At 41.3% G+C, this 16,447-nt stretch overlaps 1 protein-coding gene and 1 long non-coding RNA gene across 7 annotated transcripts; one reads left to right on the top strand and one right to left on the bottom strand.

Moving 5' to 3' along the window:
* Positions 1–8,525: 8,525 nt before the first annotated feature.
* Positions 8,526–9,864, bottom strand: LOC143174809 (uncharacterized). The gene is made up of 3 exons (XR_012999185.1): positions 9,489–9,864; positions 8,741–9,403; positions 8,526–8,641 (listed from the first exon to the last, which is right to left on the bottom strand). It is a non-coding gene; the product is annotated as an uncharacterized LOC143174809 (long non-coding RNA).
* On the top strand, positions 8,545–16,282 carry LOC116433552 (WD repeat, SAM and U-box domain-containing protein 1). Of its 6 annotated transcripts, XM_076369991.1 has the most exons (19): positions 10,078–10,277; positions 10,574–10,717; positions 10,970–11,243; positions 11,333–11,504; positions 11,585–11,730; positions 11,880–12,109; positions 12,206–12,444; positions 12,514–12,604; positions 12,674–12,786; positions 12,851–12,993; positions 13,142–13,340; positions 13,399–13,544; positions 13,771–13,982; positions 14,060–14,340; positions 14,435–14,525; positions 14,639–14,733; positions 14,836–14,997; positions 15,063–15,210; positions 15,480–16,282. In XM_076369991.1, the coding sequence occupies exons 3-19, from the start codon at positions 11,125–11,127 to the stop codon at positions 15,641–15,643; spliced, it is 2,751 nt and encodes a 916-aa protein (XP_076226106.1). In that variant the 5' UTR covers positions 10,078–10,277; positions 10,574–10,717; positions 10,970–11,124; the 3' UTR covers positions 15,644–16,282. The 6 variants fall into 6 exon arrangements, 5 of the variants coding, with proteins under 5 accessions (XP_031847609.1, XP_076226106.1, XP_076226104.1 ...); XM_031991749.2 differs by lacking the exons at positions 10,078–10,277; positions 10,574–10,717 and adding an exon at positions 8,545–8,759; XM_076369989.1 differs by lacking the exon at positions 10,574–10,717.
* Positions 16,283–16,447: the final 165 nt, after the last annotated feature.

The raw sequence follows: 16,447 nt of genomic DNA, 5'->3' as shown, positions 1-16,447 counted from the left end.
CAAGACCTAACCAAGACCTAACCAAGACCTAACCAAGACCTAACCAAGACCTAACCAAGACCTAACCAAGACCTAACCAAGACCTAACCAAGACCTAACCAAGACCTAACCAAGACCTAACCAAGACCTAACCAAGACCTAACCAAGACCTAACCAAGACCTAACCAAGACCTAACCAAGACCTAACCAAGACCTAACCAAGACCTAACCAAGACCTAACCAAGACCTAACCAAGACCTAACCAAGACCTAACCAAGACCTAACCAAGACCTAACCAAGACCTAACCAAGACCTAACCAAGACCTAACCAAGACCTAACCAAGACCTAACCAAGACCTAACCAAGACCTAACCAAGACCTAACCAAGACCTAACCAAGACCTAACCAAGACCTAACCAAGACCTAACCAAGACCTAACCAAGACCTAACCAAGACCTAACCAAGACCTAACCAAGACCTAACCAAGACCTAACCAAGACCTAACCAAGACCTAACCAAGACCTAACCAAGACCTAACCAAGACCTAACCAAGACCTAACCAAGACCTAACCAAGACCTAACCAAGACCTAACCAAGACCTAACCAAGACCTAACCAAGACCTAACCAAGACCTAACCAAGACCTAACCAAGACCTAACCAAGACCTAACCAAGACCTAACCAAGACCTAACCAAGACCTAACCAAGACCTAACCAAGACCTAACCAAGACCTAACCAAGACCTAACCAAGACCTAACCAAGACCTAACCAAGACCTAACCAAGACCTAACCAAGACCTAACCAAGACCTAACCAAGACCTAACCAAGACCTAACCAAGACCTAACCAAGACCTAACCAAGACCTAACCAAGACCTAACCAAGACCTAACCAAGACCTAACCAAGACCTAACCAAGACCTAACCAAGACCTAACCAAGACCTAACCAAGACCTAACCAAGACCTAACCAAGACCTAACCAAGACCTAACCAAGACCTAACCAAGACCTAACCAAGACCTAACCAAGACCTAACCAAGACCTAACCAAGACCTAACCAAGACCTAACCAAGACCTAACCAAGACCTAACCAAGACCTAACCAAGACCTAACCAAGACCTAACCAAGACCTAACCAAGACCTAACCAAGACCTAACCAAGACCTAACCAAGACCTAACCAACCGACCTAACCAAGACCTAACCAAGACCTAACCAAGACCTAACCAAGACCTAACCAAGACCTAACCAAGACCTAACCAAGACCTAACCAAGACCTAACCAAGACCTAACCAAGACCTAACCAAGACCTAACCAAGACCTAACCAAGACCTAACCAAGACCTAACCAAGACCTAACCAAGACCTAACCAAGACCTAACCAAGACCTAACCAAGACCTAACCAAGACCTAACCAAGACCTAACCAAGACCTAACCAAGACCTAACCAAGACCTAACCAAGACCTAACCAAGACCTAACCAAGACCTAACCAAGACCTAACCAACCAAGACCTAACCAAGACCTAACCAAGACCTAACCAAGACCTAACCTAACCAAGACCTAACCAAGACCTAACCAAGACCTAACCAAGACCTAACCAAGACCTAACCAAGACCTAACCAAGACCTAACCAAGACCTAACCAAGACCTAACCAAGACCTAACCAAGACCTAACCAAGACCTAACCAAGACCTAACCAAGACCTAACCAAGACCTAACCAAGACCTAACCAAGACCTAACCAAGACCTAACCAAGACCTAACCAAGACCTAACCAAGACCTAACCAAGACCTAACCAAGACCTAACCAAGACCTAACCAAGACCTAACCAAGACCTAACCAAGACCTAACCAAGACCTAACCAAGACCTAACCAAGACCTAACCAAGACCTAACCAAGACCTAACCAAGACCTAACCAAGACCTAACCAAGACCTAACCAAGACCTAACCAAGACCTAACCAAGACCTAACCAAGACCTAACCAAGACCTAACCAAGACCTAACCAAGACCTAACCAAGACCTAACCAAGACCTAACCAAGACCTAACCAAGACCTAACCAAGACCTAACCAAGACCTAACCAAGACCTAACCAAGACCTAACCAAGACCTAACCAAGACCTAACCAAGACCTAACCAAGACCTAACCAAGACCTAACCAAGACCTAACCAAGACCTAACCAAGACCTAACCAAGACCTAACCAAGACCTAACCAAGACCTAACCTAACCTAACCAAGACCTAACCAAGACCTAACCAAGACCTAACCAAGACCTAACCAAGACCTAACCAAGACCTAACCAAGACCTAACCAAGACCTAACCAAGACCTAACCAAGACCTAACCAAGACCTAACCAAGACCTAACCAAGACCTAACCAAGACCTAACCAAGACCTAACCAAGACCTAACCAAGACCTAACCAAGACCTAACCAAGACCTAACCAAGACCTAACCTAACCAAGACCTAACCAAGACCTAACCAAGACCTAACCAAGACCTAACCAAGACCTAACCAAGACCTAACCAAGACCTAACCTAACCAAGACCTAACCAAGACCTAACCAAGACCTAACCAAGACCTAACCAAGACCTAACCAAGACCTAACCAAGACCTAACCAAGACCTAACCAAGACCTAACCAAGACCTAACCAAGACCTAACCTAACCAAGACCTAACCAAGACCTAACCAAGACCTAACCAAGACCTAACCAAGACCTAACCAAGACCTAACCAAGACCTAACCAAGACCTAACCAAGACCTAACCAAGACCTAACCAAGACCTAACCAAGACCTAACCAAGACCTAACCAAGACCTAACCAAGACCTAACCAAGACCTAACCTAACCAAGACCTAACCAAGACCTAACCAAGACCTAACCAAGACCTAACCAAGACCTAACCAAGACCTAACCTAACCAAGACCTAACCAAGACCTAACCAAGACCTAACCAAGACCTAACCAAGACCTAACCAAGACCTAACCAAGACCTAACCAAGACCTAACCAAGACCTAACCAAGACCTAACCAAGACCTAACCAAGACCTAACCAAGACCTAACCAAGACCTAACCAAGACCTAACCAAGACCTAACCAAGACCTAACCAAGACCTAACCAAGACCTAACCAAGACCTAACCAAGACCTAACCAAGACCTAACCAAGACCTAACCAAGACCTAACCAAGACCTAACCAAGACCTAACCAAGACCTAACCAAGACCTAACCAAGACCTAACCAAGACCTAACCAAGACCTAACCAAGACCTAACCAAGACCTAACCAAGACCTAACCAAGACCTAACCAAGACCTAACCAAGACCTAACCAAGACCTAACCAAGACCTAACCAAGACCTAACCAAGACCTAACCAAGACCTAACCAAGACCTAACCAAGACCTAACCAAGACCTAACCAAGACCTAACCAAGACCTAACCAAGACCTAACCAAGACCTAACCAAGACCTAACCAAGACCTAACCAAGACCTAACCAAGACCTAACCAAGACCTAACCAAGACCTAACCAAGACCTAACCAAGACCTAACCAAGACCTAACCAAGACCTAACCAAGACCTAACCAAGACCTAACCAAGACCTAACCAAGACCTAACCAAGACCTAACCAAGACCTAACCAAGACCTAACCAAGACCTAACCAAGACCTAACCAAGACCTAACCAAGACCTAACCAAGACCTAACCAAGACCTAACCAAGACCTAACCAAGACCTAACCAAGACCTAACCAAGACCTAACCAAGACCTAACCAAGACCTAACCAAGACCTAACCAAGACCTAACCAAGACCTAACCAAGACCTAACCAAGACCTAACCAAGACCTAACCAAGACCTAACCAAGACCTAACCAAGACCTAACCAAGACCTAACCAAGACCTAACCAAGACCTAACCAAGACCTAACCAAATAATACAGGTCATATTCAGGCATAACCCTTGGAAACACTACAAATATGGAGGCATAACCCTTAGCAATACTCTAAATATTCAGAAATGACCCTTCGTGACACCCAAAATATTCAAGCATAACCCTCTAATGTTCCACACATAACCCCCAAACTTTAATCTTCAATATCAGAAAAATATGACATTCAAACAGGTCATACATGCACTCAAAATTCTTGCAATTTCGAGGTCGAAAACTAAACCAAGTTTCATCGAGATGACACACTCTCGCTCAAAACATTCAGTTTCAAATATTTCCAAAAAAAAAAAAAAAAAAAAAAAAAAAAAAAAAAAAAAAAAAAAAAAAATTATTAAATAAATATGACATTGAAAACACGTCATCCGTTCAAACAAAAATTCTTACATTTCAGACATCTAAAACATATACAAATTTCATCCAAAGTGGAGACAAAATTCAAAATTACAATTCTTCAAAATATTCCGAAAAATATTCAGTTCCCAATCTTGTACTCCATACATTTCCCTTCAAATATCGACGTCTGTCATCGATACAAATTTCATCAAAATCCATCCACTAGAAATGGAGATACAGAGATGCCGCATTTTCCATTCAAATGAGAATATCTCATGAATAGGTAAAGATACAGTCCTAAATAAATATTCAAAATGTGCGTCCAATAACAGGCTACAATGTCTCCAAATATTACCCACATAAACCCAACAGAATTGGAGATATGGCCAAAAATAAAAGATACACGCCGCTGGTACTTAAAAAAAAAAAAAAAAAAAAAAAAAAAGTATTTACGACGACGATAATGATACTCATGACGACGTTCGTTAATATATACAAGTTATATGTTTGCCGCAAATACGTTTGCAAGTTATTAGTTTTTTTCTTTCTTACATACTTCGGTGGCACGAGGTATGGCTTCCTCGCGATCCCTCGAAAATGGAGCCAATTCCCTTCAACGTCACCACAATTACCTTTCGCACGTATAGACAGGGGAAAAAAAAAAAAAAAAAAAAAAAAAAGTACAAATAAATATACATCTATGTAAGCTTCTTTCTATGGACGCCGAATCAGTAAATGCTTACACCACTTATACGAATCCCACTGTTGGACACATCTGAATTCATTTACAATGAAAACTCCGCAACAAACTAGATATTTAAGCCTCCCTTTTTTTTTTTTCTCTCCCTTTACCCCCACACACATTTTTTTTTTCTCCTTTTCTCTCATTTTTTCCCATTTGTTTCCACTTCTTCCCTTTTTTTCCACTTTTTTTTCACCCCTTTTTTCCATTTTTTTCCTTTTTTTTAACATTTTTTACACATTTTTCTTTTTACACTTTCTTTACCTTTTTCTTCACATTTTTTTTACATTTTTGGGCACTTTTTTTACCTTTCTTTGGAAATTTTTTTTTTCATTTTTTGGACATTTTTTCCAGTTTTTTGCATTTTTTTTACATTTCTTTCCAGTTTTTTATAAGTTTTTTTACATTTTTTTCACCCCTTTTTCAGATTTTTTCCATTTCTTTTACATTTCTGTGCCCTTTTTTGGACTTTTTTTCCCACTTTCTTCCCCATTTTTTACAATTTTTTCAAATTTTCTCCCATTTCTTTTACATCTTTTTAACCCTTTTTGCACATTTTTTTACACTTCTTTCATTTTTCACATTTTTTTTTTCATTTTTAAGCATTTCTTTTCATTTTTTCCACTTTTTTCCCCCATTTTTTTCCCTGCCATTCTTGTTTTTTTCCCCTTTTTCCCCTCTTTTCAACTCTTCTTTTATGACACATTCGCTGTCCCCACTTTACACATCTCGCATCTTACAAACATTGCTTCACCCAAGCCTCGAGCCACCGACCACTCTCACATAATATAAACCATTCCATCCCACTTCCAGTTCCACAACATGCACAATTCGATAAAACTCAACCACTCTTCCACCAGACCGAATGAATACACCAAAAACCACAAACGCGACTCAATGTCAAAATTACGAGAAAAGAGTCAGCTCCTTCGCCAACAGTCATTCACGGTCAAATGCTACTAAAAGTACCAAAACATTTTATCGCTCATACGAGCAAGTTTACACTCATAGTCGCTACCCCATACAGCCTTTCTTACCTGCGGTTATTCCACCAAACTTTATCGGGCCGTCTTCTAATCCGATTACCAAGCATTATCCCAAACACCCACGGTATCCAAGCATCCCTCATAAAGGTCGCACAGGACAAACGATTATTACATTCCTGGAATTGAGCAAAGATGAAAATACGTGACTTGGTAAAGGTAAAAGTCAAAGTCAAAGTAAAATTCCTTTTATTCTTTCAAATCGTACAACTATACAATAATACAATAAATATTCATCATCGCAGAAATTAGGGTACACCCGAGGGAATATTCTGTAGCAGTTTCAACAACATTCCAGCAGGAATTCACAAGTTATTAGCCATTTTCGGAAAGGTGCACTCAATTCCGTCACAATGTGTGGACCCATCTATCGGGAGAACGCCCAAACTTATGCACAATTACTTCCAAGTATCGGTCGATAGATGCCAACACCAATCAACATTCTTACCGACGCACCAAACTCACAGGATAATTGGTTATTCATTACTATTCGCATGTTCTTCACAATTTTACTCATTATTCTGGACAGTTTACTCTAAATGCTACAATCATATATGTTAACAATTTAAGCGTATTATGTCAACAACTTCATTCTTTGCTGGGCCCCTGTAAATAATTCTACTTTATCTTCTGACGTCTTCGCGGGATATAATTAAGAAATAATTAACGGAATACAAAATTACATCAGTGTTTGCATTAGAAACTAAGGGAATGTCCATTCCAGAATCTCAAATTACAAAGGTAAACAATTTATTCGTAGTAGTTTTGTTGATCATGACTTACCGACTGATTACGTAGTTTTCTTCTCTATCGATATAACTCTTTTAGTTCTCAACTGTTGCCGTTAGATGGCGGACTTTCGGATACCTCCTTAGTCCTGATGCTTCGCGCGTGCGTACCAGGATCCGATGAGATGCTTTTTCAAGGAGGTATCACGTGAAAGTGAATCTCTGTCCTTGTCGCACAGTATTTATGTCCTTGTCTTGCACATTACAGGTATAGGGAGAAGCTTTGAAAATTTTCAGCCGCTAGATAGCGCCTCCAATCCTCATTCCTACCGACACAGCGAACCCACCAGGTAATCGGTAATATCTTATTAATTATTCCTCGAATGTGGCTCAACATTTTACTCAATATTCTCTAAATTATGGCCTAATTTCTACGAACATAGTTCTTCAAAATTGGTCGCTATTAAATGAAGATATTGATTGTTAACCATTCTTGTATCAAGGAATTCTACATTTCCTTCTGACATCGTCTCGGATAATAATTAAGAAATAATTAACGCGACACAAAATCTCTTCCGCTGCGAAACAGGAAGGTAGGGGAAGGTTCATTCTGCAATCGTAAATTGCAAAGGTAAACAATTTATTCGTAATAGCATAGTTGATAATGAATTAGCTGCTGATTTCATAGTTTTCTGCTCTATCGACATGTCGCATTTTAGTTGTTCGTTGTCGCCGATAGATGGCGCGCTTTCGGATACCTCCTTGGTCCTGATGCTTCGCGAGTACGTACCAGGAATCAATGAGATGCTTTTCCAAGGAGGTGTCTCGTGAAAGCTATTGTCTGTCCTTGTCGCACAGTATGTCCGTCCTTGTCTGGCACATTACAGGTATAGGGAAAACCTGCGAGAATGCCTGGCCGCTAGATGGCGCTACTGCCGCGAGTAAAAATTCTGTTGCCCCTACCAAACTGCAACCGTTTTTACAGATTCCTAATGTGCCCAATGGGGTGATTTCGACGTTCGACGGCGCAAAGTATTTTATTTTACATTAATCATTTGGCAAGTGTTCTTTACAAATATAATGATTTTTCCATGGGTCTGTGTAATAGATACAAATAAGTAAGAAACGTTTTATTTTTTATTTTTTATTTTTTTCTCTCAATATTACATAATGGTATATGCATGAAATTTCTTATAGACCGGCAGCTTACCGGCCGGCCATAAGTTTCCGACCGGCTGGGTTTTCTCCTCTGAAACTGAATAGGTGCGCAGGTCTATGAGATGTTGGATACAACAGGTAACAGTCGCTCGGAAGAGGAGTAACTTTTCAGGTGGAGAGTGTCACTAGACTGCACGTGGACACCGGTTTAGACACCCTTGGGATAGTTGATAAGCTGGTAGCTGGTAAAGTTCCGATTGGAAATTCGAAATACTGAGAATTTGAAGAAAAGTTAAAAATTCAATTCAATGCAGTCCGGATTTAGTAGAAATTTAGTATAGATTGAGTTCCGATTTAATCCCTCTGTTTAGTCCGGGTTTGGTAGAGGGCTAATCGGAGTTTTTCCTTGAATTTTTCCCTAGAATTGCTGCATGTTCTTCTTAAATAACAAAGAAAAAAAGTGTCATTTTTTATAAATCAGATATTGACTTTATAAAGCGTCCGTCCCGAAAATATTTTTATGTCGGCGTAACAATCTAGGGAATTTTGCATTATCCTTTGTCTAAAAATTTTCTTTTTTGTCCAGTTTCCCCCAGATAATTACTTGTTATTCTCAGTTCTTCTCCTATACAACTCGCTCGCTTCCATTCGGTTTTTCCTGTTGTTTCCTCGCCCCGTCCCTGCTTCTTTTACTTCGCTCCGCATTTGACCTTTGAAGACCTTTTATCATGGAACCGAATAAAACATGACAATCAATTTCACAACTCTAATTGAAAAACACAAAGTGCTGCTGCTGGTGCTAGTACTGCTACTACTTACTGTTAATATTAAAATTGAAGTAAGTACAATAAATTAATAAGAAAAAAATAACATTCTATTTCCGTGCTAAATGAAAACGTGATTAATTGCTGTTCTCAGTGAGCGTTTATCGAAGCCTCTATAACCTATAGCCTATCTTTTCATCGATGATCCACGTTTTCGTAAATCCTGCCACTGCTCAACGACGAACAATCCACTACTCCGAAAGAATCGTCGATTTTTCGTCGGTACAATGAAACGATTACACGCGTATACCTCGATAGCACTTACTGCCAATCACCACTGCAATAACTAATTCAAAATCGATCGAACCACCTCGAAGCTGATAAGCGAAAGACATACTCCACTCTGCTACTATCTTTCAGTCAATATTTCCAGCTGTCCTACTGGTAGACCAGCCTGGAATCTAAAGACGGTAAACGATAGCCAGTTCTGGCTCCTACCTACTTAAATCTAACATTCGAATCGAAGACAAGATCCCTTTGCGAACGCGACTCGATTCTCTTGGTAACTGCCAGTCGATACTCGCCCCTACACCGCGCTTTCCATCCCTGTTTGACAATTTTCGTAATTGGTCATCGCTTCTCATTGCATATCGTTTTGCCCGCTATTTTGCCACTCTTCTATCACCAATTACTTCCCACTTATCTTTCCTGCTTTCTCCTAGCAACATTCGGTTGTTTCTTTTCAACTTGGCCAATAGTTAAACTGAACGGTAAAAGGAAAGAAAAGTTCTTTCTACGCTTACCTCGTTTGTCATTGCATTCGAGCCGATCGAAATCTACTTGCAAGTCGAAAAACATGTAACGAACGAACACGATGATGTCAACTTTCGAATATTTTGAAAATAATAATAGCAGGGAGAAGGGGTAGGTGAGAAAAGACTGTATCGTCTCTCGGCGTTTACAAGAAAAATCTTGATTTCTTTTTCATCGATCTGTTACCGTTCCTGCGTGACGTATCATAATATGCGCACGCTTCTCGAACCTACATCCCACCTGCACGTGTGCGCTTATGTCTGTCTATATAGTTTAATAATTTTTAGTTACAATCGTAAATGATATACTAACGATGAGTATTTTCAATGAAAAGTAATAAAAGAAAAGTCGAGAAACATAGAAACGGGTAAGAAACGTCAAATTCAGAATCCTCTGTTAAGAAAATCTATTTTGTTCGGTGTTTTCGAAATTATTTTCGAAAATTTACCAGGGCATGTTTCAATCTCCGTTCCGATGCGAGTAGTAGCTTGTAGATTCTATTTTGCGTCTATTTAATCGCAGAGAGGATTACTTATTCTTCCGAAACAAATTCTATTCTCGTAGTATCGATTTTACCGGCTAAGTAGACATGCGTTTAACGGTTTAGCGTCATAATGTCGAATGTTTTGCTCGGAAAAGTTGCTACTACACCCCGTTAACGTAACACTTTTCTATACGATATTTATACAATGTTCGTCGGGTACAGAAAATGCAGTACTTTCAGTTAGATGCGTTGAATTCGCATTGATTTAGTACACGTGCACGCCCTTGCATATAATGTGAGTATTCACATGTTTTACAGTTTACTTGGTTTTACTTAAACTTACCTTCGTTTTTTTTTTTTCTTTATTCGGACGAGATTCACATTCGTTAAGGAATAAACAAGTGAATCATTTCGAGATCCTTGTCGACTCAAATCGATTCTGTGTATGTATTTCGGCTGTAGCCTTCATCAAAATTTCTACACACGTATACGTGTGTACACGTGTATCCTTTGCATACATACATTTATATATATATAATATCGTAGTTTGTTGTCGTTACGAGATAGTATTTCTTCCCCCTTTGATAACAGATTTCCAACGTTAATTGACTGGCGCGTTTCGGTGAAATGAATATTTAAAATTCATTCGAATGGCAAATCGATGAGAAGACAACGCCAAAGCACACCACGTTATTGACACATGCACGAATTGGAAAGCTTGCGTCGAATCTAGTCGTACGTGACATATCCTCCTGTACAATAGAGCCACGTTTACGAAACGCGAATGTCGTCTTGACAATGTCAAGGTCTCGAAACTTCCGTGTTTGATCGTACAACGTATCTTTTCCCTGAGTCGGATACGTTGAACGACAAGACGCGTGGTGCGTTCGTTCGTTGCGATTAATTAGGTGTTTCGACACATATCTGTATTACTTGCCGCGACAACTGATCGCGACTCACTTGCAAATAACCGAAACTCGTTCTTAGCGGCCGCAAAAGAGAATCGGGAGAATAATCGCGAAGAAGCAAGTGTGCGGAACGGAAGTAACGGGCGGAAGGGAGGAGGAAAAGGAGGACGAAAAGGACGACGAAAAGGGAAAGGAATTATTTCGTTCTTTTCTCTGATTTCCCATACCAGTAATATGAACACTGCGGCCGTCGAGATAGGTGATGTACAAACTCTACAAACGTTAACGAGTCACACGAGCGATGTGACCAGCGTTGATTTCGCTAGCGATTGCGTCCTAGTGACGGGATCAGGGTAAGAGGTTGAAAATTCGAGAAATGAACGCGTCTCGTTGAATTGTGCTTTACTATATGTATATATATGTATATATTCGTTACCCCTAGAGATAAACGCATTCGAGTGTGGCAATGGAGAGCATGCAGCGGATACGTCGAGGCCCATTATTCACCTTTACTCGGACATAAATACGGAATTACATCGGTAAAAGTAAGTCCTCGGTCGACGATGCTAGCCTCGGCTAGTATAGACGGAACAACATTGTTGTGGAACCTAAGGGTACGTGTAATTCACTAGACATGTGCGATCGTGCCACTCGTAAATTTCAATACTCGTCTCGAATGCTCGTCTCCTCACAGACAGGAGTGAAAATTCATACCATGGTTCAAGTGGGTGGCGAAGCTGTAAGAGTTTGTAGATTTTCATCGGACTCGACGCTACTCGTAACTGCCGGGGATAATGGACAAGTTTGCCTTTGGGATTTAATTCGACGTAACTTGATCAAGTAAGAAAGTTTCGTGTTCTTTCAAAGAGGACTATTCGAATGGTTGTGTGCGCATATGCGTGTGCAAGCGCACGCGCGCTCACGTTTATTCGTGGATACATAACGAAACATAACGATACGTGTGTTCACTCTGATCGTGTTCCGTACAGATGTTTCCAAAAACACGACGGTGCTGTACAGAGTGTATGCTTTTCGCCGGACTCGAGTTGGTTGATCACGAGTTGCACCTTCGGGGTCCTGAAATTATTCTCCACTGCCGATATTATCGATTCGTCGTGCGTATCCGATAAACAAGCGATTACCCCGTTCGCTTGGATAGACGATGCTCACGATTTAGGTGTCGTTTCCTGCGATTTCTCTTCGATTCAAGAAGTCACGAGTACGTATAAACGATACGCAGGTCGATTCGCTTGAATCTCCTCCGATACGATAGTCGGAGATCAGAGTATTAAGTGCGTCACGTCCTTGTACACAGGCAATAAACCGTTCACCAAGCTGTATCAACTGGTCACTTGTGGTAACGATCATTACGTGAAATTGTGGGAGGTAATGGTGATACAAACAAAGGGTCGAGCTCGCGCGTTCACTGCCAACATAACTGTCTGCAGAATCATGGAGAAGCATAGCAGTGCCTTGACTTGCGTTCGTTTCAACGCGAATGGATTGTACGTGGTTAGCAGTAGCCTGGATAAAACAGCGGTGATCTGGGAAGCGGTAGGGTTTCGCGACAACAAACTAGAATATTCTTCTTCGAAGCGGAATAATATTTCGAAGAATTTTCAGAGCACGGGAAAAGCAATGGCGATACTGTCAGGACACAACAGATACGTAGCGTGTTGCGCGTTTTCGAGAGATGGAAATTTATTAGCGACTGGTAATTACTCCGATATGCATAGAGAAACAGAGTACGAGTCCATTTTCCATAAAATCGTAAATGCTTCAGGGTCGAACGATAAATCTGTAATAATTTGGGACCTGACGGGAAATTTGTGCCTCGATTCGGAACTTTCGCGTGGTTTCGCATCCACGACGTTCGCGTTAACGGATCACGAGAAGGTGGATATCAGAAACTGATTGTGCGTGTAGTAACCGGTAACGACACGCGATGTTTGTTTCCCAGAGCGCGATACACGAACGAGACGTGATGAAGAACGCGGAGACATCGATTAACGAGGTACAATTAATTCGGAGGTTAGAAGATCAGAACGGTGTAATAAATAGCGTAGCTTGTTATGGAAATCAACTGATTGCTTCTGGATCTGGGTTAGTCGGAATTCATTTGTTTGAAATGTTGCTCGATAATCGACTGGACGTTTGCCACGACATTATACGTATATTGTATATTGTCATGCAATATATTCGCCAGAGGTAAGTGCAGTGTAGAGCTAGCGTTGCAATCATGATCATTTAGGGATAAATTGGTACGCGTGTGGAGCATTGAAATCGAGGAAGAAGAAAATTCTGCCGACGCTGCTGTAAATTTCCAAGAAAAATCCTACAGTCCACTGGACGGACACAAATATAGCATAAATCACGTTGAATTCAGTCCGTGCGGTAGTATGCTCGCATCTTGCTCTTTAGACGGCACAGCTATCATCTGGAATACCGAGGTAACGCAGACACGTACAAGTGCATATCGTACATGAAACCATAGGTGTATATTTTTAGAATGGATGTCAAGCGAAATCCTCTTTCGTAAATTCGGGATGCAGCATTCGTGTTTGTCGATGGTCACCGGATGGCTCGAAATTTGCCACAGCTGGAGACGACGAAAGAGCAACATTATGGGATGTGAATAATATGGGGGAACTTCGGTAGCTTAATCATATTTTTCCATACATGTGTGAATACACGCGTACACGTACGAAAAGAATTTAGCAGACAGTCGAGAAAGTAAATACTTTGGGAATAGCAACACGATAACGATAGAATAGGTCTTCTTTCTTGCGAGGGATAGCAGGGAGCAGAGCGGGGTCTCGCGTTAGATTTAAACGAAAGAAACGAATTTACCAGCTTTTTATCGAATCTGCGATGACACAGTATTTTCAGAGGGCATTCCGACGCGGTAAACGCAATCGCCTTCACGCATGATTCTCGTTATTTGGTCACGGCTTGCAACGAGGGAACTTGGAGGTTGTTCGATACCGTTGAAGACAAAGGCGGCAACGCTGCCTTGATAATCTGCGAAGAAGCGCATGATTTAGGTGTTCAAGGTTGTGACTTTAGTCCAACGTGCAATATCAGCTTCGCCGGTAAGAAAATGATAATTCCGCGTGCGACGATTTCGCGTGATAGTCGGTTCGTAAGTAACGTATACTTCGGAAAGCAGGCAGGAGGCTAGTTAACGATGATAGGCAAGCATATTTATTAGCAACGAGCGGCAACGACTCACTGGTGAAACTATGGCAAATTTCCATTACCAAGGAGCTCGAGGCGCTCCCCGTACTGGAAAGTGGCAGTACCGGGAACGCCGATCCCGATGGCCAATACAAAGAGAAAAAAGTTTTGGCTGGCCACGGCGGTAACGTAACGTGTGTTCGATTCTCCCCGATTCCAGGCGAGATGCTAGGAAGCGTAGCCACGGACAGAACGGCTCGTATTTGGAGCGTAGTGAGTAAACATTCGTGTTCGGGCACTGTTCGTGTCGCAATGAACACGCACAAGGTGTCGCTTGATACCACATAGTCGCGTAATGTGATTCTAGTACTCCGGGGATTGCCTGTACGTGCTAGAAGAACACGAAAGCCTTGCAACTACTTGCGCTTTTTCCGAGAATACGTCTCTCTTTATCACAGGTTAAGCTAAATTTTGTACTTGCATACGTGTACCGATACGCTACGCGTCCGGTAGCTATTCGCATCGTTTTTTCGTTTCGATGACACGCTAACTAGAGATTTCAACGGAACAGGTGCATTGGACAAAACTATTCTAATCTGGAAGATACCCCAGCAGTTGATCTCGCAAAGCATCTTGATCGATAACTTGAAACAGAACAGGAAACAGGTAAAGAAGCATGAAACGTTTCGCATTTATGATAGAACGACACTCGCGATGGCAGAATCCGCGTAACGAGTTGCGAACAGTGGAAGATTCGTAATGTGTCAGGTTGCAGATTGGAGGGTCGACGATACTTTAAAGTGGCTGCACGAAATAGGATTGTCCACCTTGACGAGGAGAGCTCGTGTATCTTCTCTGAACGGTCGTAAATTACTCGCCGCATCGGAAAATCAGTTGATAAGAATCCTACAGATTGAACAAGACGAACAAGTATGGCAGAAACGATCACCAACGATATTATCACTTGTTTCTACTTGTAAAATATTTCTTTTCAGATGGCTGAGCTATTTAAAACTCAATTGTATTGGTTGAAACGCGAAGATAGCAATATCGTAGAAGCCTCCATAGACGATGCTGAAGTACCTCATGAATTCCTGTGTCCCATCACGCATGAAATAATGAAGGAACCAGTTCGATGTTCCGGTATGAGATATGAGCATACATTTATAGAATACAAGTACGGTGGTGACTTTCACGATATGCGATTCCGACGAACTTTGAATACGCGATGCGACCCGATCGCTAAAACCCCGAAATTGTACAGTTGTGCGGTTACGAAAATCTAAAGAGTCGAGTCTCGTGCGAAATCACGCGTACTGTGAGCGTCGTCATTGTGACGGATAACTGTCATGTGTTCCGGTATATTTCTTATCGGCATAATTATATGCGAACAAGAAATTTTCACTTCTCAGATGGATTTACGTATGAGAGAGCAGCCATAAACGAGTGGTTTTTATGTGGAAAATATACAAGTCCTATGACTAATAAATCCCTTCAGGATACTTCGTTTATACCAAACGTCGAGCTGAGAAATATGATATACGCGTTTCTTCACGGAAACCGCCCTCAGGATTGAGCGATCGAGTTACGAGGTTATTGTAGTTTGCAGGTTTGGGTTCAAGCACAGTACGAATCTGACACGAGACCTGTACCATGATACGCATCTCTTCTATTGTCTTTTGATGTTTCCACTTGTTTCGCACTTTGAATCGTTGTGAAATGTACGGATCAATGTCCGTTCGATACGCAAGTTTAAATATTTCAATGCGTACACCACGTACATACTTGAGTCTTTGAGAGTGGAGAAATAATGTAATGCAAATATACGCACAAAAAATCGTTGAAATGGCACAATTATTCAATTTGTATACTCTAGATTGGACAATACCTATCGAAATTGATAGAACGAATTAAAATTCAATTTCTCACGATACGAATTTACGATATTCGCGCGACACGTGATACGGTGTAAATATCATTTTATGGATTCCTACGACAACTGTTTGCAAGTAAATACCTACTACGTATAAATGCATCGGTGCGAGTGTGCGAGTGTCGAGTGTGCGCGTGCGTGTAATTTCACTTTGCGTTTTTAAGTCTATAAGAACATTGACTTGTCACAGAAACACGATTCGATGAAATTTATAGTAGCGGATACTGTAAAAACTGAGATATTACCATATATGTACATGTATATATATAAAGTTTTCGATTCGTTGGTTGCAGTGATTTAAAAACCATCGTACATGCATGATAAACTGATAGATGGCGGTATGTACTTGCTCGATTTTGCGGCAAGATCCGATCAGTTCAAGTAGATACAGAAATTGAGCCGATCGTTCGCTCGAAAATTCGAAATTTTCATTGTCTCCTTTTCAAT

The sequence above is a fragment of the Nomia melanderi genome, chromosome 1 (assembly GCF_051020985.1).
Source record: "Nomia melanderi isolate GNS246 chromosome 1, iyNomMela1, whole genome shotgun sequence".
In the NCBI taxonomy this organism is placed as follows: Eukaryota; Metazoa; Arthropoda; class Insecta; order Hymenoptera; family Halictidae; genus Nomia; species Nomia melanderi.
Note: the sequence above shows the minus strand (reverse complement) of the source record. Positions and strands in the feature narration are given on the sequence as shown.

Coding starts and splice junctions, on each gene's coding strand:
- LOC116433552 (XM_031991749.2), top strand. CDS start 11,125: ATGAACACTGCGGCCGTCGAGATAGGTGATGTACAAACTCTACAAACG. Junction 12,445..12,513: donor CAGCGGTGATCTGGGAAGCG/GTAGGGTTTCGC, acceptor AAGAATTTTCAG/AGCACGGGAAAAGCAATGGC. Junction 14,341..14,434: donor CGGCTCGTATTTGGAGCGTA/GTGAGTAAACAT, acceptor ATGTGATTCTAG/TACTCCGGGGATTGCCTGTA.